The 24,418-nt window shown below is 39.2% G+C and overlaps 1 protein-coding gene across 3 annotated transcripts in view; it reads left to right on the top strand.

Annotated features, from left to right (window-relative positions):
- The window catches only part of plag1 (PLAG1 zinc finger), a 57,839-nt gene extending 42,265 nt beyond the window's left edge, over positions 1-15,574 (top strand). Inside the window, exons 3-5 of one of the 3 annotated variants that reach the window (XM_033019749.1) lie at positions 5,827-5,956; positions 9,604-9,967; positions 12,569-15,574. In XM_033019749.1, coding sequence (XP_032875640.1) covers positions 9,726-9,967; positions 12,569-13,832 — 1,506 coding nt within the window. In that variant the 5' untranslated portion in view covers positions 5,827-5,956; positions 9,604-9,725 and the 3' untranslated portion in view covers positions 13,833-15,574. Of the gene's footprint in view, positions 1-5,826; positions 5,957-9,603; positions 9,968-12,568 lie in introns of those variants that run through there. The other 2 variants (XM_033019750.1, XM_033019751.1) reach the window with 2 other exon arrangements.
- Positions 15,575-24,418: the final 8,844 nt, after the last annotated feature.

Below are 24,418 nucleotides of genomic sequence, written 5' to 3'. Positions count from 1 at the left end.
CACACACACATATTCACACACACACACACTCATTCACACACACACACACTCATACACACACACACACTCATATACACACACACACTCATATATACACACAGACTCATTCACACACACACATATTCACACACAGTCACACACACACATATTCACACACACATATATACATTCACATACACACACATATATATACACACATATTCACACACAGACACACACACACACATATTCACACACATATTCACACATACATATTCACACACACATTCATCACACACACCCTACACCTCACAGACTTGCACACAGACTCATTCACACATACACTAATTCACACACATATATACACACACACTCATTCACTCAAACAAACTCATTCGCACACACACACATACTCATTCGCACACACATTCTGACACACACAGACTCATTCACACACACATATTCACACACACACATTCACACACATACACACAGACTCATTCACACAGACTCATTCATACACACACACACGCATTCACACACACTCGTATACACACACTCATATACACACTCATTCACACACACACAGACTCATTCACACTCACACAGACTCATTCGCACACACACAGACTCATTCGCACACACATATTCACACAGTCACGCACACACACATATTCACACACATATACATTCACACACACACATATATATACACACACGTACACACATATTCACACACACATATATTCACACACATACACACATATTTACACACACATTCATCACACCCTACACCTCACAGACTCACACACACTCATTCACACATACACACACACTCATTCACACACATATATACACACACAAACTCATTCACACAAACAGACTCATTCGCACACACACACACATACAGACTCATTCGCACACACATTCTGACACACACACACACACACAGACTCATTCACACACACACACATTCACACACAGACTCATTCACACACACACAGACTCATTCATACACACACAGACTCATTCTTGCACACACACAGGCATTCACACGCACATATACACACACACAGACTCATTCACACACACTCATTTATACACACTCATTCGCACACACATTCTCACACACAGTCATTAATACACACATTCTCAAACATGCACACACACAGACTCATTCACACACACACACACATATTCATTCACACACACACTCACACATATTCACACACATACATATTCACACACAGACATTCACACCCACACACAGATATACATTCACACACACATACATATACATTCACACATACACACACATATACATTCATACACACACATATATATATACACACACATATTCACACACACATATACACACACACACACATATACACACACACAATCACATATATTCACACACATATTCACACACACACAATACTAAAATGCCATGTAACTGCAGAACGTTTTTTTTTCAAATTTGTATTTTATTAGAAGTACAATAATGTGGTACCTTGTAGATACCTAATATATATTGACATGTTACATTATATTCACAACTTATTTTTTTAGCTGTAAATGGAAGAAAAGAAAGAGAATAGTAGAAAAATAGAGAAGTGCGTGATATCGAACAGTGAGGTGAAAGAAAGAAGAAAAGAGAGAAAATAGAGAGAAAAAAAGGCGATAGAAAACAGGGGACTGAAGGAGAAATGGCTATTTATTATCTTGACCACCCTTCACCAGATCCTGAAACAGTTAATTTCTACAGTTATGTTGCACCATCTGCTTGTAAGAAGTCGACAAATGGAGACCAAATCATTAAGAATTGGTCTGCTTTGTCTGTTAGGAGTGGCCGCAAGAACATATTGAATATACAGTGTGTAAAACAAATCTTTAAATCCTGCTCTGGAGGCTGCTTCTGTAACAAAATGCTACTTTCAAATAACATCTAACAAACACACACACATACAACTAAAATGCCAAGTAACTTCAGAATGTGTTGAATATACAGTGTGTAAAACGAATCTTTAAAGCCTGCTGTAGACGCTGTAGAAACTCTTTACAACAAATAAATTTAATTTCGGTAAACATTTATTTTAAACAGCCAACAGAAACAAATTTGCAAACTCTACAACAAATACATTTTCTTTTCTGTAAACATTTATTTTAAACAGCCAACAGAAACAAATTTGCAAACTCTTTACAACAAATATTTTCTTTTCTGTAAACATTTATTTTAAACAGCCAACAGAAACAAATTTACAAACTCTTTACAACCAAACATTTCCTGAAGAAAACACAGACATACACACACTCACAGCCAATACTAAAATGCCAAGTAACTTCAGAACATGGTAAACAGACAGTGTATAAAACGAACGATTCAAACGTTTAAAGCCTGCTGTGGAGGCTGCTGTTGCTGAAACAAAATGCTGCTTTTAAATAACGTCCAACAAACACACACTTACCATAGAGAAAGCAGCCAGCTCTGTGGAATTATTCAGCAGCGCCTGAAACTCTGTGTGTCTTCTGCAGGCAGCGCCATCTTGCCTCTGACCGGAAATGACGGCATCTTACCGATAACCGGAAATGATGTCATCGACGCAATCTTCCCGATAACCGGAAATGACGTCATTGATGCCATCTTGCAACCCAGCCAAAATCACAAGATGAGCGCCTATTTTAAACTTAAACACAGTTCTGATCAAATAAAAACGTTTATTCATGCTTTATCCATCTGAAACCGGTTGCAACAATTTAAAACCGAAGAGAAACAAATTTGCAAACTCTTTACAACAAATGTATTTTATTTTCTATAAACATTCATTTCAAAGACAATAGAGACAAATTTGCAAACTCTTTACAACAAATGCATTTCATTTTCTATAAAACATTCATTTCAAAGACAGACAAATTTGCAAACTCTTTACAACAAATGCATTTCATTTTCTATAAACATTCATTTCAAAGACAATAGAGACAAATTTGCAAACTCTTTACAACAAATACTAAAATGCCAAGTAACTTCAGACCATGGTAAACAAAATACATATCAATTGGCTGAAAAGGCACATGGAGGGGACTCACCGTGGAGTAGAGCCGCAGCTCAGAGAGCCGTGACCCTTTCGTTTCGTGGGTCCGGCAGAGAATGACTCAGGCAGGACACTTCCGAGTTTTATAGTCCCTCCCCCTGCCGCCAGCGGGGGCAGCAGAGAGAATGGGGAATTTTGTAAAAACATTAATATCTCTCATTTTTCATTGACGGGAAAAATCCTCGGCACACATGCGGCGGAGGGGGGCTCTGACCGAGGTGGCCAAAAATGACGGTCGTAGGTTGCGGCGTTCTCTCGGAAATCGCAGCATAGTCGGCCAAAAGCGGTCAAGAACAGAGATTTAGTAATATAGATTAATGATTTGGAAGAGGGAATTAGGAGCAACACTAGCAAGTTTGCGGGTGACACAAAGCTGGGTGGCAGTGTGAACTGTGAAGAGGATGTTAGGAGGTTGCAGGGTGACCTGGACAGGTTGAGTGAGTGGGCAGATGAGTGGCAGATGCAGTATAATATAGATAAATGTGAGGTTATCCACTTTGGCGGCAAAAACAAGGGGGCAGATTATTATCCCAATGGGGTTAGGTTAGGTAAGGGGGAGGTGCAGCGAGACCTGGGAGTCCTTGTACACCAGTCACTGAAAGTTGGCGTGCATGTACGGCAGGCAGTGAAGAAAGCTAATGGAATGTTGGCCTTCATAACAAGAGGATTTCAGTATAGGAGTAAAGAGGTTCTTCTGCAGTTGTATACGGCTCTGGTGAGTCCACATCTGTATTCTGTACAGTTTTGGTCTAATTTGAGGAAGGACATCCTTGTGATTGAGGCAGTGCAGCGTAGGTTCACGAGATTGATCCCTGGGATGGCGGGACTGTCATATGAGGAAAGATTGAAAAGACTAGGCTTGTAGTCACTGGAGTTTAGAAGGATGAGGGGAGATCTTATAGAAACATATAAAATTATAAAAGGACTGAACAAGCTAGATGCAGGAAATAATTTCCCAATGTTGGGCGAATCCAGAACCAGGGGCCACAGTCTTAGAATAAAGGGGAAGCCATTCATGGCTGAGGTGAGAGAAAAAAAATTCACCCAGAGAGGGCAGTGGAGGCCAAGTCACTGGATGGATTTAAGAGAGAGTTAGATAGAGCTCTAGGGGCTAGTGGAATCAAAGGATATTGAGAGAAGGCAGGTACGGGTTATTGATTGGGGACGATCAGCCATGATTACAATGAATGGTGGTCCTGGCTCGAAGGGCCGAATTACCTCCTCCTCCACCTGTTTTTATGTTTCTATGTAACCTCTCCCTCGTTGTCAGCAGGACAAAGAAGAATGTGATTAACTTCAAGAACTGAAACTGTACACCCAATGGTTCAATGGTGTTTTTATTGTCACATGCAAAAGCACAGTGAAATTATTTTCTTACATGCAGTCCAGTATGGTATTCCCATACCCAAGCATGTTCTCGATTAGCAAGTGTACAGAAATAGTCCACAGATCCCACATGCAAGAGATGCCACGTTGTAGCCCATTTTTCAAAGTCCAGTCTGCGCTCTAGTTCTTACAAACAGTGCCCAATCCAGGCAAGCCCAAGTCTGCTGCAGGCCTCAAGCCATTGCTTTCCTTGGACGTGACATTCCCCCTCCTTGCCCATCCACCTTTGTGCCCCGGGGTGCCTCCCTTGAGGTTGCAGTAGAACAGACCCCGGTTCCCTCTCTTACCAGCCTTGCTCCTCGACCGTCGTGCCCGTCATTGTCAACGGTTCCATCTTCCCTGGTATACATTGATGACGCCAAAGTAGAAATGGTTGAAAGCTTCACGTTAGAAATAAATATAACCAGCAATTTGTCCTGGAGTAGCAACATCAAAACTATGGTCCATAAAACTCACCCCCACCTCTACTTCTTTAAAATGCTTAGAAAGTTTGTCATGTCCCTAACAACCCTCACCAACCTCTACTGATGTCGCAAACATTTTATTGGGGTGCATCAACCAAGACCCCAAGAAATTACAGAGAGTTGTAGACATAGCATAGACTATCACGCAAACCAACCTCCCTTCCATCTACACTTCATGATGCCTTGGCAAGGCCACAAGCACAACCAAGGACTGGTCACACCCTGGAAGCCTCCACTTCTCTCTCATCAGGCATATTGAAGTTTGAAAACGCATACTTCCAGATTCAGAGACTGGTTTTCCCTCCAGCTTTTATCAGGCATCAGAACCATACTCTCACCAGCTAGAGTGTGGTCCTAACCTCCCATCTACCTTATTGGAGACCTTGGAAATATCTTTAATCAGACTTTAACTTACACTAAATGTTGTACCCTTCATCTGTACACTGTGGATGGCTTGATTGTATCACGTATAGTCTTTTCTTTGACCAGTTAGCATGTAATCTGTAGCCTCCTTTTGCTCTGGTATTTCATTTAATTCACATGCTTAATCGATAATGTTTCATTATTAATGTTTTATGTATCATTCTTAACTGTCACTGTATGTCATGTTGTCACTTGCGGGCGGAACACCAAGGCAAATTCCTTGTATGTGAATACTTGGCCAATAAACGTATTCATTCATTCAAAAGCTTTTCACTGTACCTTGGTACATGTGACAGTAATAATAAACTAAACTAAGTTTTATGTAATTTTAACTTGTTTGCACAATTCTATAAAACCTTACCACTAGCTAACAAAGTTATCGTGTATGTTTAATTTTCCTTTTATGAGAAAGATGGTGCAACAATACTTGATTTAAACAGCTGTAGCATTATTTTTTTTGTTTCTTTGTTTCCCCCCCCTAGGTTTTAGATTTATGATTTGTAGAAAGCTGGGGCACATTGACAAACAAAATATGGGCCTGAAACTGATTCCAACTATGGAAAGTGTTAATTTCCACAATGAATAAAACTAGGAGGAAAAATCTATGAGCAGGTAAACTTTTTCTTCTCCAGTTCTTCTTCCCAACCAATTTCAATTAAAGAAAACAAAACAAATATGCACTTCCTGTAATTATATTTCACATCTTTGCCATGACAGTCAAACTCCAGGAATGTGATGCTGAACTGTCCTATTTTCCGCATTATATGTTATAACTATTAATTTTCCCACACACTTATGACATTCTGTAAATTATTACACAGTCTTATAATGGTGTCTATATCTATATTCAGTGAACTTGGCAAGTTGCAGGATCATGGAAACCTGGCATGTGGTGGAAATGCAGTGATTCTTGTGTGGGGAGTTGGAGATTAGAGACCATTGAGTCTTGCCACAGTGAAACTCGAGGCTGTGCAGTCTCTAGGTAATGTAGGAAACAATATTTGTTGAGCCAAATGCCAATCCTTCAGTTATTTCTGAATAGTACAACAGCAGATTATCAGAGATTTACTGCATTAGCATGTCATAGTTTTGTAGCGCACATCAATAAAATTCCTTGGGTTAAGGGGTGTTTTTATGAAGATTGTTAACTTTTGATGTGTTGGTTGTAATTCTCCAAAGTTCTCCAGATTCTGGAGCTGTCTCAAAGGATTGGAAAACGGCAAATGTAATGCCACCATTAAAGAATGGAGTGTATTAGATGGCATGGAATTGTAAGCCAGCTAACCTAATATCTTCAATGGGGAAAATGATGAAATTCATTATTTAGGTTATAATAGTGGAATATTTAGAAAATCATAAGAAAATAAAGCAGTCAACATGGTTTTATGGAAAGGAAACGGTGTTGACAAATTAACCAGGTTCTTTTGAGAGAAAGAAAATAGGAAATGGGAAGGATTGAGCAGAATTAGTGGAATTGTATTTGATTTCCAGAAGGCATTCGAGAAGGCAGTACCCAAGGGTTACCTGACAAAATAAGTGTGCGTGGGATGAGAGCAATACATTGGCATGAATAGGCAAGCGACTAAGAAAAAAGAGATCTTGAATACATAGGTCATTTTTGGATTTGTAATATGTAACTAGTGTATGTATTACACTATAACTAATGTATAACTAATATGTAACCCCACAGGGTTTAGTGCTGTGGCTCAATGTATTAATGACTTGATTGACAGGACTGAATGTATAGTAGCCATATTAATGGATGATACCAAGTCATCAGGAGGACAGTTTTCAAGGATAGGACATGAATCAAATCCAAGTGCTGGAAATTTGAAATGAAAAACAACTTGACACCATTCAGATAATAGTCTGCCTTGCTGTTTTTTTCAGGAGGAGGTCTGAAGAGTTGAAGAGTTGCCAATTATGAAGCGAGAGGAAGGAAAGTAGCATGTGGAGGGGGAGGAAAGAAATAGGTGGGAGTCTAGGTGTTGCACAGGGAGGAGAGGGGAGGTGCGGAAAGGAAATGCGGGGGGAGTGGGTTGTGGGGAGGTTAATAGGTTATGCAAAGTTGAAGAATTCAACATTCATACCATTGGGTTGTAAGCTATACGAGGTGCTGTTTCTCCAGTTTGCATGTGGCCTGACTCTGGCAATGAAGGTGGCCCAGGACTGAAAGGTCTTTATGAGAATGTGACGGGGCCTGCTCTATCTTCTGTCCTTATGAGTAACACTGCTGAATCTGATACATTGATCATAACCAACAAAATAAGGTTTTATTGAATGTTTTTTACAACCTGTAACTGTAAGGTAATTGGAGACGATGGAAGATGATGGAATTGTGAACAAAACATAAAGTGCTAGAGGATCCTAGCAGGCCAGGCAGCAGCTGTGGAGGGAATGGGCAGACCCAATGTTTTGGGTCTGGATCCTTTCTGGTTTCAGCTGGAGTCTGAAGAAGGGTCCTGACCCAAAACTGTGTGTATTCATTCTCTCGACAGATGCTGCCTAATTCCACTCTTTAAAAATGGAGGGCGGGATAAAAATGGATACTATCATTGTTATCTCACCAAGGATGTTGGTATGGTAGACACAATTTTATAACAGGACACCTTGAAATTAACAGAATTAAGTAGAACTGATATGGATTTATGCAGAGAAAAGTAGTTTGACTGATCTATTAGGGCTCTTTGTGGATGTGACAAGTGGTATAAATGATGAGGAACCTGTGGTATGGAATCACATTATGAGTACTAAGGAGAATATATAGAGATTAAAAGAGGATATAGATAAGCTGAGTAAGTCATAAAGAGATATGGTATAGAAACTGGCCATTCAGCCCATCAAGCCCAAACTGCAATCAGCAATCCATTTACACTAATTGTGCATTCCCATTAACTGCTTCTAGATTCTACCACTTATCTACGCTCCTACAGAAGTCATTTAACCTATCAACCTGCCCATCTTTGACTTGTGGGAGGTACTGTACTCAGAGAAAATCCCAACCCATAGGTAGAAGATGCAAACTCCATGCAGACAGCACCCATGGTCAGGATTGAAGTTGTGTCTCTGGTACTGTGAGGCAGCAGACTACGAGGTACTTCGTGAAATATATGGAAAATCTGTGCCAGTAGGCATAACAGACAAGTGCAGCATTTGTTAAATGATTAGAGATTGAGTAGTGTGGATATTGAAATTAAAGTAGGTATCGTTATCTAAAATTGCTGAAGGCCAAATCAATGTGCAGATGGCAAATTAAACATTAGCCTTCATTATACAAGTGTTTGAATATGCGAATAAGGAAGTTTTATGGCAATTGTGCAGGATGTTGGTAAAACCACATCAGGAGAACTATTTTCAGTTTTGGTCTCCTCGCCTAAGGGTATCATATATCTATTAAAACTCTGTGTGTGTGGGTGTATGGCATTTTGCCTTTGAAACGTATCGCCTCGAAAACCAGACACAAAAACGTGGAGATTTTTACAATTTCGGTAGGGATTTACCTTATGATTTCATAAATCCACTCCACTCTAAATTCAGTCGATTATTTCCCCAGATTTTGAATTAAATTGTTCACAAAACATCAGGGTCCTCCCCTGAATTCCATAGAGCTGCCTACAGCTTTCGTGCATGAGATGCAGACGCTTCATTTCCAGAACATTCTGAACGCGTGACGCACGGTTGCATTTCGCTCTCTCTGTCTCTCCCTCTCTCTCTGCCCCGCATCTCTCTCTCTCTCCCCATCTCTCTATCTGCCCATCTCTCTCCCCCCCCTCTCTCTCCCCCTCCCTCTCTCTCTCCCCCCTTCCTCTCCCCCACCCCCGGTTGGATTAGAAGAGATCTTATCCAAATGTACAAAATTCTTGAGAGTGATACACCAGAAACAGGGAGGATGTTTCTCTTGGTTGTGGTGTATAGAACCAGGGAGCTACAACTTCAGAATAAGAGTTAGGCCATTTAAAATTAAGATTAGAAATGTAATCACTTGAAGAGTAGTGAACCTCTGGAATTCTCAACCCCAGCAGTTCTCAATGCTCAGTTATTGTGCTCATGGAGATAGTGACAGATTTCTAGATAATATGGGAATCATCGGTTATGGGCATAGTGCAGGAAAATGTGGTCAGGGTAGAAGGTTGTTTTTTTAATATTTTGGTTGAGTATGGAACATGGTAGTAATATTGATGCCGTTATAAACAGTCTTCTGAAATAATTTCAGTCACACCATGCCTAAAATGACTGTGAAACTTAACTTTTGCTTATAGGTCCTAAATGCCAAATGTATTGAACACATGAAACTACATCTGAAAGAAGAAACCGAAGAAGTTATATCAGTGCAACTGGGCAAACACTAAGAGTCCAGTAATTGGGTCTGCAGTGGACTGCGATGGCCACTGTCATCCCTTGTGCTCTTTTAGATGTAACGGAAACTCAGAAGATTCTAGCAGGGAAACGTAAACGTAGTGAGACCAAATCCAGAAAATCCTTTCCTTGTCAGTTGTGTGGCAAGATCTTCACTAGTGTTGAGAAATTGAAAGTGCATTCATATTCCCACACTGGAGAAAGACCCTACAAGTGTTCGCACGGGGACTGTACCAAGGCATTTGTGTCTAAGTATAAATTACTGAGGTATGGAAAACTATTCAGAGTAGATAGTATCTCTTTAATTAATTGGGGATATTTGCCTCTGCTAATTTCAGAGTCCAATTTGAGTAATTCTAAATTTCAGATTTGGCCTCATTCCAAACTTAATTTCCTATAAATAGTGCACCTAACTTATCTGAGAATATACATTGAAGGCAAATTGATGTGAATATATTTTAATGGTATAAAGCAGTGAAAGCCAAATATTGAGCCAAATTGGTGCAACAGTTGTATACATTTATGCATGCTTTGATGGAAAGAAACAGTTGTGGATTTGTCATATTTTGAATCATTTCTGCTCCTTCGTTGCAAATTTTACACTGTGTTATTTTACACTGTGTTATGCAGATGAATTAAAGCCTGAGGCAAAAATCTCGACTAGTAGAATTTTGATGTCACCTGATTGTCATTGCATGAAGGAAGCAACTCGACCTCAAAGTTTTCATTGAATTATTATTTTATCATTGGTTTCTACCATTTCAAAAGTTTGAATGTATTTGAAAATAATATGGCCTGGGTCCTGCTGGTAAAAGCCAGCAGTACCAAATGGGAGCAAGTCCAGGAGTCCATGCATGCAATGCCAAACACGGAAATTCCAGACTTGCTGAATGTCAAAATAATCCATTTGCTTTGCTGCTAGATGTCACATTGGGATGTGGAAAAGGGTGGGAAGGTGTGAAAATTAAACTGGTTCTTGGATTCTGTGCTTGATTTAACCTGGCACCGAGTCTGTGTCTCATTAATAGCAATGAGGATTGTATTGTTGCAGTTAAGAAAGCAATGGCGAAGGTAAGTTCTTTCCTTAATCGTTTCACTTTAGTTTAATGTTTTTACATTGTGTTTTTAAAGTAATCTTTTCAATTAATTTTACTCCCAAGACTTTTAATGGCCTTTAAATTTCATTGAAAGTCAAAATCATTTAGTGACAATTTAAAAATAGTTGTTGCTTTGACAGTGGTGGCATTGCCAGCAAACTAATACATCACATTAGTGTAAGTGAATGTGTCATGATAGTATTCAGTGCCAACATGATCTGGCCCTGCATTTGAAACACTATGCGGTGAATCAGTAATAAATTTGTCAATTAAATCAAATGTTATGAATTATTTAAAACAAAGATATGGTACAGGAATTGATCAGCAAGGTCAAGCTGTATCTGCAGATAGAAAGACTGTTTTAGCTCAATGGGCCTTCATCAGGACGTTTTTTGATTTTTCCACTTTTAAGCATGATTTAACTACCTTCAGTATTACCTTTGTAATGAGTGAAATTATTTAAATGTAATAATATTTTGCTTGTATAAATGCATTTCAATAATAATATTATATATCCTTAATTCTAAGTTTTGAAAGACCGCTTGAATTTCTAGTTTCAAAACTAAACATCCAGCAGTAATAATGAGCCATTTTGTGCTTAACTGGATCCGCTGTCTGCAATTTCATTCTCAGGCTTATCTGTGCCAGAGGAGGAGGCCCTGTCTTCCAGATAATGATGGGGTATCGGGTGTCTAGTACAGAGCCCTTATCTCTGAACGCAAACCAAAATTGTTTAACAGTTAGCAAGTCTGTCATTTTTAACGTTATTAACTATCAGAGATATTTCAAATTAACATTGAATAGAATAGTTTAATATTAATAATTTAAGATTTAAAAGATTTGTAGATAATTAAGCATTAATATAGTTAAATTATTTTTAAGATGTAATACGTTCCACTATGCATTGTCATCTGCATGCATGGAGTCAGTCTTCATTGAGATCAGATCTTGCACAATATCTGAGAGACAAGGAACCTCACCAAGACCGGGCCTCACCAAGGGATTCCATGGGATCTTCAGCGGCAAATTGACCGATTTGGCTCTCTGATTCTGTTTAGCTGGTCTCTTCCTAATTTCACAGCACATCCACCAAAATCTGAAGTGCATATTATCACTAGATCTGATCAAAACTGTTCATAGTCCTTTATAATTTCATAAGATCGAGATAACTGTTAGTCAGAATTCAGACATTGATCAACAAATTGATTGAAAACATTGAGTGATTCAATATTGAAGGACATTTCAGAAAAAATGTCCTTATTAAGGAATATTTTAATATGCAAAGTTTAATTTTGCAAAATGTATTTATATGTACTAAACTTTAATTTAATTTAACTAAAATGTAATCCAAAAATATTCATCTTTGTTAATGTTTTGTTAAAATAACTTGATTTTTAAGAATCCCCTAATTTGCTTCTACATATTACATTTTAGAGCTATTGTTACAACAATAATTTAGAAAGATTAATTATAATTAGCAACATACAAAACAGATTTATAGATTATGGAAGCATTCGGCAGTTCAGGCAGCATCTGTGGAAGGAGAAACTGTTAACACTTCTAATCTAAGTCATGTTCCTCGACTTGAAATGGTAATTGTATATTTTTCCACAGACACTGTTTGACCTGTTGATTGTTTCCAGTATTTATTGTTCATGTTGCAGATTTCAGGCAGTTCTTTGATTATACATTACAGAATACCCACCTCCAAACAAGGAGAGCTGGTGCACTTGAGGTTTCCAGTGTAAATAATCACTTGTGTCTGTTCAAGGCATATGGCCACCCATTCACCTCAGAAGATCCACAAGTGTACTTACTGTGAGAAAATGTTCCATCGCAAAGATCATCTAAAGAATCACCTGCAAACTCATGATCCAAACAAGGAAGCCTTCAAGTGTGAGGAATGTGGGAAAAACTACAATACAAAGCTTGGTTATAAGCGTCATTTAGCTCTGCATGCTGCAACTAGTGGTGACCTTACTTGTCGAGTTTGCTTACAAACATTTGAAAGCACAGGAGTATTACTGGAGCATCTGAAGACGCATGCCGGCAAGTCATCAAGTGGCACAAAGGAAAAAAAACACCAATGCGACCATTGTGACCGTTGTTTCTATACTCGTAAAGATGTTCGAAGACATATGGTAGTACATACAGGAAGGAAAGACTTCCTTTGTCAGTATTGCGCCCAGAGATTTGGTCGGAAGGACCATCTGACCCGTCACATGAAGAAAAGTCACTCGCAGGAACTGCTGAAGGTGAAAACAGAACCAACAGATTTTATCGATCTACTTAGTTCAAATACTTCATTGTCATTAAAAGATGAGCTAAGTCCAGTGATGTCAGTAGTTTCTGGTGAATTGACAACTAGATCATTTACAAATACTTTGCAAATGAACATCTACAGTGCCCATATTCAGACCATGCAAACATTAGGGGCAACCAATCAAATGATCTCTACTCCATTACCTTTAGGAATGGGTTGCCCACTAGAAATTGAGACTTCAATTTGCTCCCCTCAAGAACTTTCCTCAAAATATTTTCTTGGTTCTACCTCATATGCCATTGCGCTGCCTGAAAAAGGACAACCATTAAAAAGTGAAATAGACAGTTTCTTAATGGATTTGCATAGTGATTTGCTTCCCTCTGCCCATGACACTCAATTATCCTCATCAAAACAAGGCATGGAGTCCCAGCCAGGGTCTCTGGGTGATGGATCTGGGGATATTTTGCTTTCAAAAAGCCCAGCATTCGTCAATGAACCCCTGAATACATCGTCCTTAGACTTTTCTCAGTTATTAAGTTTCTTACCGCTAAATAACTCTTCATACAATCAGCCAGTTTCTTTGGGCAATTCTGGTATGTGTTATACACAAGAAGAACCTCCCTCATCTCTAATTCCTCTCCCAACGCTGTACCAGGATTCGCACGAAACTGGTAACAGCATTGGTCTCAATGCTCTGCATCCCTTATCTACAGTCTTCACAACTAGCTTAAGCACAACAACCCTGCCACGTTTTCACCAGGCTTTTCAGTAGACAGTAGAACATTTCTTAACTATTTCAACTTCCAATGATTGTAATTTCAATTATCCTGATGAAACATTAAGAAATTGAACTGTAAACTCTTTAATGGCTTGTAACATCAGTGCTAATTTGAATCACCACCAGTGGCAAGCAAGACCAAGATAAAATGTACAGCACAGTACTATTTATTTTTGGACATGATAGGAACATTCTATTTAGCACTTGGTTTATAATAATATACAATGGGGAGCAAATTTGAGTCTAAAGCATGATTAATAGAGTCGTGGACAGCCTGGATGTTTACATTTAGAATTTCATACATAATAACAGTCCTCAACGCTATCATTGTAATGGTTATTGAGTTCTAATTTTAGGTTGTACTGACACCAATAATTAGTCTTTCAGAACTGTATATCAGATGCAAAACAAAAACTGCTGGAGTAACTCAGCTAGTCAGGCAGCATCTAGCGAGGGAAAGAGACTGTCAAGATTTATATCAGATAGTGACTGCAAATTGAAACTGATTTATACCTGACAAGCAAACTGTATTCAGTTCTTGAAAATATTGCTGCTCTGTTTAACGATTTTTGCACAGTTCCATTTCATAGATCTTTGAGGGTGCATTTTTGCATTTAAAAAATGTTTGAACACCAAAAAACCTTTTGAACTTTGGCCATATCAATGCACCAAAGTTGGTTTATAACCCATTGATTTTTATTTATGAAAAATGCTGAGTATAGGTGACCTATTTTTCAAGAAAGTTTGGTGAAAACCTTTAAAAATAATTAAACATACCATCAGATAAGATATTAAAACTTGTAAAAATCCAGAAGATAATTTTTAATTCCTTGTAATGATGTGGAATATAAATAAGAGTTTTTCCTAATTTAAATTGATTGTGTACCTTTTAAATTCTGTGGCATGTACTGGAGATTTTATATTATATCATAGGTTGTCAACTAAACATCTGAATCAGACATATGGATAAGTCACAAATAACTTTCAATTTTGATCTTGAATGGTATAAAATCGTCTATTAGATTTTTACCCACAAATATGGAATTTTTCCTCAAAATAAATGAGTGAAGTGAAGACCCAAGTTCCCTAAACAAAGCACAGCCTTAAGAAGTGAGGAAATAACTGGTGAAAGATAATAAATATCCTACCAAAATGTTACTTTCATTTCTATTCATTTTGTTGGTCAAATTCTCAAGGTTCAATACTCAATTCTTATTTTAAGTTTTAGATAGATATATCATTACTGCCACAAAGAGCAAATAATTATCCGTAGTAGCGTATTTTAAGAAACAATTTGCTCATTTGTCCATCTTTGTGTAGTTATGCCCAGTGAAGCCTTTTTCTCATATTAAATCAGACTCAGCAGGTCAGGCAATGTCTGTGGCATGAGAGAGAAACAAAATTTTGGATTGATGATCTTTTTTTTCCTTGTATGTATCTCACATGTATATTAGTACTTTAATTCAGATAGGCATAATAGAGAATTATTAATTTGGAGTTAAATGGCCGAATGAAATTCTGTTTTGAACATTTTTTTTGGTTACTATTTGTGGCATTGTACTATTCAGAGTACATGAATGTAATTTTTTTTCTACAGAAATGTAATATTAATTCAGCTGTTGCAAGATCTGTGATCATGATTTAATTAGCGATTTGATACTTGGGACAAACTGACAATTAGGACTTTGAATCTAGTATAGTAAAGTCAGATTTAATAAAGCAGCTACCAGAATGTGCAACAATCTAGATTATTGTTTGGCTGATGACACATAAAGGTTTTTATTGAAATTCAAACAAGCCTAAGATAATTGAATAAAATGTTAGGATAATAATAGAAATCAAATGAAAACAAAAATATTTTAAACTAGGTCTGATGTGGAGAGAATAGTTCATGTGAAGATCTCCTGATCTGAGAGGTAATCGGAAAAGTTGACTGGTCTGTACTTTCCATTAATGCCGAGTGCTTTTAAGTTGGTTGTGGTTTTGTCACATAGGTGGTTTGAATATATTACCTTGTGGAACGCTGAACCAAAATAAATTGTGCCCAAAAAGGTAGAAAATATGGAGCTGCCAAAGCAATTATTTAGCTCTGTCCAGTGTGGTACTTTATATTAAAACCACAGTTAGTCTTTGCATTCTTTGTTATAGTTAATGGTAAATAGTTGATGCAATATTTCACTGGTTCACTTATGTAGTATTGGAATTTGTGTACAAAATTATGTTTTCCTTCATAATGTAGTATTGACTTATTGAACCAATATTTGAACTATTCATCAACCAAACGTGCTTTCAACATAGTTGCTTTACAGCGCCAGAGACCCGTGTTCAATCCTGTCTACAGGTGCGGTATAGAGTTCGGATGTTCTCCCTGTGATTACGTAGGTTTTCTCTGGGTGCTCCAGTTTCCTCCCATATTCCAAACACGTGCAGGCTTGTAGGTTAATTGGCTTCTATAAATTGTCGCTAATGTGTAGGATAGAACTAGTGTATTGGCACGGACATGGTGAGCTGAAGGGCCTGTTTCCACACTGTATCTCTAAACTAAACCCAAAGGGATATATATAATTCAGTGCTCAGAAGTGGATCATTTGCATATTCTGCAGATTTACCTCATCATTTTTGAGGCTTTGTTGGCCAACCCCCATCATTTTAATGTAAATTTCAGTTGCTAGCACTAGATGGGTTTGGAATATCAGCTCACAATTATACTCACGTCTGCACATTTGGTTCCATTCACTTCCATAGAACCAAATCTTGAGAGGCATGGACAGCTCGTGGCTGATTTTCTCACAAGCTTAGTACTAGCAATCAAAGACCAGTTTCTTCCCGTAAACCTGTGGCTTGCTCACTTAGAATCAATGTCATTTTGTCAATTTTACCAAAAGGCGGCATACGTGCAAAATGAGAAGCAACCACTGGCCAGGTTAACCCATTGCCCAGACTAATAATTTTATCAGCTCTTCCATCAATAACTAAATTATATAAGATTTTAATATCAATTAACATTTCAGCAGTTTTATTTTGTAGTTCAATCATGAATCTTTTTATTTGTGATTTAAATTCAAGAACTATTCAAGTATTGAGAACATGTTTTACTATGTAATATTTTGGAGCCGAGACTTCATAGGATCATAGAATGTTAACCAGGAGGAGCCCTTTCAATCCTGTTTGTGCTGGATTTGTCCTATTAGTCGTATGTCTTTCCGCTGACTGGATAGAACGCAATAAAAGCTTTTCACTGAACCTCGGTCCACTTGACAATAAACTAAACTCATAAACCCATGTCCTATATCCCTATTTTCTGTCCACAACCCTGCAATGACCTCAGCTTCAAGTGCCTGCCCGAATCATTTAAAAAAGTTTTAATGGAATCTTTTACTGTGTTTCCTACACTGTTACATTACCTACATTGTATTATTTCCTACATTGTATTATTACCTCCTTCCCTCCCCCAATCTAGAGAGCATAGAACTTTTCAACAAACCTGCAATGATCTCTGCTTCAAGTGCCTGCCCATATAATATAACCATATAACAATTACAGCACGGAAACAGGCCATCTTGGCCCTTCTAGTCCGTGCCGAACACGTATTCTTCCCTAGTCCCATCTACCTGCACTTAGACCATAACCCATCATTCCTTTCCCGTCCATATAACTATCCAATTTATTTTTAAATGATAAAATCGAACCTGCCTCCACCACCTTCACTGGAAGCTCATTCCACACAGCTACCACTCTCTGAGTAAAGAAGTTCCCCCTCATGTTACCCCTAAACTTCTGTCCCTTAATTCTCAAGTCATGTCCTCTTGTTTGAATCTTCCCTACTCTCAGTGGGAATAGCTTATCCACGTCAACTCTGTCTATCCCTCTCATCATTTTAAAGACCTCTATCAAGTCCCCCCCTTAACCTTCTGCGCTCCAAAGAATAAAGACCTAACTTGTTCAACCTTTCTCTGTAACTTAGTTGCTGAAACCCAGGCAACATTCTAGTAAATCTCCTCTGTACTCTCTCTATTTTGTTGACATCCTTCCTATAATTAGGCGACCAAAATTGTACACCATACTCCAGAATTGGCCTCACCAATGCCTTGTACAATTTTAACATTACATCCCAACTTCTATACTCAATGCTCTGATTTATAAAGGCCAGCACACCAAAAGCTTTCTTTACCACCCTATCTACATGAGATTCCACCTTCAGGGAACTGTGCACAGTTATTCCCAGATCCCTCTGTTCAACTGCATTCTTCAATTCCCTACCATTTACCATGTACGTCCTATTTTGATTTGTCCTGCCAAGATGTAGCACCTCACACTTATCAGCATTAAACTCCATCTGCCATCTTTCAGCCCACTCTTCCAACTGGCATAAATCTCTCTGTAGACTTTGAAAATCTACTTCATTATCCACAACACCACCTATCTTAGTATCATCTGCATACTTACTAATCCAATTTACCACACCATCATCCAGATAATTGATGTACATGACAAACAACAGTGGACCCAACACAGATCCCTGTGGCACCCCACTAGTCACTGGCCTCCAACCTGACAAACAGCCATCCACCATTACTCTCTGGCATCTCCCATTCAGCCACTGTTGAATCCATCTTGCTACTCCACCATTAATACCCAACAATTGAACCTTCTTAACCAACCTTCCATGAGGAACCTTGTCAAAGGCCTTACTGAAGTCCATATATACAACATCCACTGCTTTACCCTCATCAATTTCCCGAGTAACCTCTTCAAAAAATTCAAGACAATTAGTCAAACATGACCTTCCAGGCACAAATCCATGTTGACTGTTCCTAATCAGACCCTGTTTATCCAGATGCTTATGTATATTATCTCTAAGTATCCTTTCCATTAATTTGCCCACCACTGATGTCAAACTAACAGGTCTATAATTGCTAGGTTTACTCTTAGAACCTTTTTTAAACAATGCAACAACATGCGCAGTACGCCAATCCTCCGGCACTATTCCCGTTTCTAATGAAATTTCTTTCTACACTAACTTCCCTCAATGTCCCAGGGAATATCCTGTCCGGACCTGGAGACTTATCCACTTTTATATTTTTCAAAAGTGTCAGTACTTCCTCTTCTTTGAATCTCATAGTTTCCATAGCTACTCTACTTGTTTCCCTTACCTCACATAATTCAATATCCTTCTCCTTGGTGAATACCGAAGAAAATAAATTGTTCAATATCTCCCCCATCTCTTTTGGCTCTGCAGATAGCTGTCCACTCTGACTCTCTAATGGACCAATTTTATCCCTCGTTATCCTTTTGCTATTAATATAGCTGTAGAAACTCTTTGGATTTACTTTCACCTTACTTGCCAAAGCAACCTCATATCTTCTTTTAACTTTTCTAATTTCTTTCTTAAGATTCTTTTTACATTCTTTATACTCCTCAAGCACCTCATTTACTCCGCTGCCTATAATTATTGTAGATCTCTCTCTTTTTCCGAACCAAGTGTCCAATTTCCCTTGAAAACCATGGCTCTTTCCAATTTTTACTATTTCCTTTCAACCGAACAGGGACATAAAGATTCTGTACTCTTAAAATTTCACCTTTAAATGTCCTCCATTTCTCTTCCACATCTTTCCCATAAAACAAAATGTCCCAATTTACTCCTTTTAAATCCTTTTGCATCTCCTCAAAGTTAGCCTTTCTCCAATCAAAAATCTCAACCCTAGGTCCAGTTCTGACCCTCTCCATAATTATATTGAAACTAATGGTATTGTGATCACTGGACCCGAACTGTTCCCCAACGCATACCTCTGCCACCTGACCCATCTCATTTCCTAACAGGAGTACCAGCACCGCCCCTTCTCTAGTAGGTACCTCTATGTATTGCTGCAAAAAACTATCCTGCACACATTTTACAAACTCCAAACCATCCAGCCCATTTACAGAATGTGTGTCCCAGTCTATGTGTGGAAAGTTGAAATCTCCCACAATCACTACATTGTGCTTACTACTAATATCTGCGATCTCCTTACATATTTGCTCTTCCAATTCTCGCTCCCCATTTGGCGGTCTATAATACACCCCTATAAGTGTTGCTACCCCTTTCCCATTTCTCAGTTCCACCCAAATAGCCTCCCTAGACGAGCCCTCTAATCTATCCTGCCAAAGCTCTGCTGTAACATCTTCCCTGATAAGCAATGCAACACCTCCACCTCTTGCCCCTCCAATTCTATCACACCTGAAGCAACGAAATCCTGGAATATTTAGTTTCCAATCACAGCCCTCCTGCAACCATGTTTCACTGATCGCCACAACATCATACTTCCAGGTGTCAATCCAGGCTCTAAGCTCATCCACCTTTCTTACAATGCTCCTAGCATTAAAATTTACACATTTAAGAAACCCACCCTGTCTTATTCTCCGTTTATTGTCTTTTTCTTCTTTCTCCCCTACATTTTGGGTCAGAGTGCTACCATTCTCTGCCTCCTGCCTCACACACTGACTGCTAGCTTTCCCAATTTGAGTCCCTCCCCCCAACCGTTCTAGTTTAAAGTCTCCCCAGTAGCCTTTGCAAATCTCCCCGCCAGGATATTGGTCCCCCTCGAGTTCAAGTGCAACCCGTCCTTTCTGTACAGGTCGCACCTTCCCCAAAAGAGGTCCCAATGATCCAGAAACTTGAATCCATACCCACTGCACCAGTCCCTCATCCACGCATTTATCCTCCACCTCGCTCCATTCCTACTCTCACTGTCGCGTGGCACAGGCAGTAATCCTGAGATTGTTACCTTTGCAGTCCTTCTCCTTAACTCTCTACCTAACTCACTAAATTCTTCTTTCAGGACCTCTTCTCTTTTTCTACCTATGTCGTTGGTACCTATATGTACCACAACCTCAGGCTCCTCTCCCTCCCATTTCAGGATATCTTGGACACGTTCAGACACATCCTTGACCCTGGCACCAGGGAGGCAAACTACCATCCGGGTCTCCTGTCTGCGTCCACAGAATCGCCTATCCGACCCCCTGACTATAGAGTCCCCTATTACTATTGTCCTCCTCTTCTTTTCCTTACCCTTCTGAGCAACAGGACCGGTCTTTGTGCCGGAGGCCCGGCCGCTGTCGCTACCCCCAGGTAGGCTGTCTCCCCCAACCGTACTCAAACATGAGTACTTATTTTCAAGGTGTACAGCCACCGGGGTACTCACCAGTCCCTGCCACTGCCCATTGCCCTTCCTAACTGTGACCCAGTTGTCTGCCTCCCTTCTTGGAGGTGGCCTTGGAGTGACCACCTCTCTGTAACTCCTTTCTATGACCTCCTCGCTCTCCCTGACCAGACAGAGGTCATCGAGTTGCTGCTCCAGGTTCCTAACAAGGTCCCTTAGGAGCCCCATCTCGACGCACCTGGCGCAGATGTGATTGTTTAAAACTTTTTTTAAACTTTTACATTTAATATTGTATTGTTTAGTATTAACTTTTTTTTATTATTACCTCACCCCCACCCTAGCTACTGGGCATAGAACTTTTGTCCCAAAAAGTCTCTTAGATTACCTCTTAATTTTTTTTTTTGTACTATTCTTATAACTTATATAAACTCTGCTTGCATATATGTAATCTATCACTGACAATGTCGTCGTACACCTCTGCTCTTAAAACTTTGCAGCCTTCTTGAAATGTGATCCAAAATTATTCATAACAATATGTTCTGATCAGTGATTAAGTTCCAGCATTATTTCTTTGTTAGTTTGTTCTGCTGCTCCATTTATTAATTGGAATCAGCAATATGCTCTTTTAAAAAGACAAATTTTCAGCTCATCAACATAAAAATAATATTTTCATATCGAGGTGAGCTCATTATATTTGACTACAAAGGATAGAAAAAGTCTAAACATACAAACAAGTATTGAATGCCCATCTTTCTGCACTATATAATTCTGTCTCATTTGAAGTGAGATTAGATTTGCAACATCTGATCTGGGTATTATTAGTCCAGGAAATATAGAGACATAGAAAAATAGGTGCAGGAGTAAGCCATTCGGCCCTTCAAGCCAGCACCGCCATTCAATATGATCATGGCTGATCATCTAAAATCAGTACCCTGTTCCTGCTTTTGCCCCATATCCCTTGATTCCTTAGAGTTAAAGTCTAAAACTCTCTCTTGAAAACATCCAGTGAATAGGCCTCCACTGTATTCTGTGGCAGTTTTTCTCATCTCAGTCCTAAATGGCCTACCTCTTATTCGTAAACTGTGACCCCTGATTCTGGACTCCCCCAACATCGGGAAATTTTTCCTGGCTAGAGTCTGCCCAATCCTTTAAGAATTCTATATATTTCTATTATATCCTCATCCTTCTAAATTTCAGTGAATACAAGCCCAGTTGACGAATTATTTCATCATATGTCAGTCCCGCCATCCAGGGAATTAACCTGGTGAACCTACGCTGCACTGCCTCAATAGCAATAATGTCCATCCTCAAATTAGGAGACCAAAACTGCACACAATACTCCAGGTGCGGTCTCACCAGGGCCCTGTACAACTGCAGTAGGACCTCCTTGCTCCTAAACTCAAATCCTCGCGCAATGAAGGCCAACATGCCATTAGCTTTCTTCACTGCCTGCTGTACCTGCATACTTATTTTCAGTGACTGATGTACAAGCACACCCAGGTCTCGTTGTATCTCCCCTTTTCCTAATCTGATACCATTCAGATAATCTGCCTTCCTGTTCTTGCCACAAAAGTGGATAACCTCACATTTATCTACATTATACTGATTTAAAACCTTCACTGCCTTGTGGCCATATCCAGTCATCAAAAAGGCTCCAGGAGTAAACCTCAAGAAAATCCGGAGTCGGAGCCCCTAAGGCAGTTCGTCGTTGTCTACAACCTCGCTCTGGCAGCTCCTGCGACGGCGCTGGTACCAAGCTGTAACGGCCCTGCTGTTCCTTTGGATCGATCAGCGACATGGAGAGGGGGGACGTGCAGCTTGGGCAACAGCCTGTCCTCCATTGCCCAGGCTTGCATCCGACCACACATCACCTGCTGCTCAAGCCGAGGTTTGGAGCAAGCAGCCAACAATTAGGATGCATCATCCATGGTCAGTCATGACCGAGGGGGGCCTACATGCATCTGCCATGCATCTCCCACTCACTCAACCCAGCTCACACTGCCACCCAGTTTTGTGTCATCCGCAAATTTAATTCTCCCATGTAAATCGTTAATATATATTGTAAATAACGGGTCCCAGCACTGAGACTTGCGGCACCCCACTAGTCACTGCCTGCTATTCTGAAAAAGACCCGTTAATTTCTACTCTTTGCTTCCTGTCTGCCAACCAGTTCTCTATCCATATCAATACCCTACCCCCAATACCGTGTGCTCTAATTTTGTACAATAATCTCTTGTGTGGAACCTTGTCAAAGGCTGTTTGAAAGTCCAGATACACCACATCTACTGGCTCTCCCTTATCCATTCTACTTGTTACATCCTCAAAAAATTCTAGAACATTAGTCAAGCATGATTTCCTCTTCATAAGTCCATGCTGACTTTGACCGATCCTGTCACTGCTTTCCAAACGTGCTGCTGTAGAATCTTTAATAATCAAAAGGAAGATAAGTAATTTGCATATTTTGGTAATCTACTCAATGGAACTTTCTGGAAAGATACATGTGGCCACCAGCTGAAGAGCTGTAAACTCAAGAACTATGAACAATTTCAAAATAAAAGATTGCCTATTTAAGAATAGGAGTTTCCTTCGGGGGTTACAAATCTTTGCAATTATGTACCTTTGGAAGCAATGTAGACTTCTTGAGTGCATTTAAAATGGAGGTTGGTAAGATTGAACGATTGAATTAAGGGAAAGGGCAATTAGGTAAGAAATCAGAGTAGAGGTCAGTGATCAGCACAAATGATGGCGTAGACTGAGCCAGTGAATTACTTTTGCTCTGATTACCTCTTCCCAGATATTCAGATACTTGCCAACTTTATATTTAAAAAATAGGCATATTTGAGATGGTGCAGAATGAAGTTCAGCAACAGTCACTGCAAAAAGATGAGGATCTTTAGCAGGATTTAAAAATTAGTGGACACTTTAGTAAAGAGATTTGCTTAATTGGATATTTTGTAAAACTCATTGATCTTGATCTATGGTAGTACATACAGTCAGGAAAGACTTCCTTTGTCAGTACTGAGGTACAGTGAAAAGCTTTTGTTTTGTGCTAATCAGTCAGCGGAAAGACAATACATGATTACAATCGAGCCATTCACAGTGCACAGATACATGATATAGGAATAACGTTTTGTGCAAGGTAAAGCCAGTAAAGTCCGATCAAAGATAGTCCGAGGGTCACAATGAAGTAGATAGTAGTTCAAGACTGCTCTCTCGTTGTGATAGGATGGTTCAGTTGCCTGATAACAGCAATGACTACAGCAACAGTAATTACTATAATACGTCATTAAAATTATTAACATCCAGAAACTGGCTCCATCAATATTTAACAAGTGAAGTGTTAGTCACTCTACAACATGGTTCATAGTCTGCTCCTTCGTCTTGGCTGATCACTGACCTCAAGTGAAATTTCTTGCCCAATTGCCTTATCCCTATATTTAA

Source organism: Amblyraja radiata, chromosome 4, assembly GCF_010909765.2.
Source record: "Amblyraja radiata isolate CabotCenter1 chromosome 4, sAmbRad1.1.pri, whole genome shotgun sequence".
NCBI classification, from domain to species: Eukaryota; Metazoa; Chordata; class Chondrichthyes; order Rajiformes; family Rajidae; genus Amblyraja; species Amblyraja radiata.
Note: the sequence above shows the minus strand (reverse complement) of the source record. Positions and strands in the feature narration are given on the sequence as shown.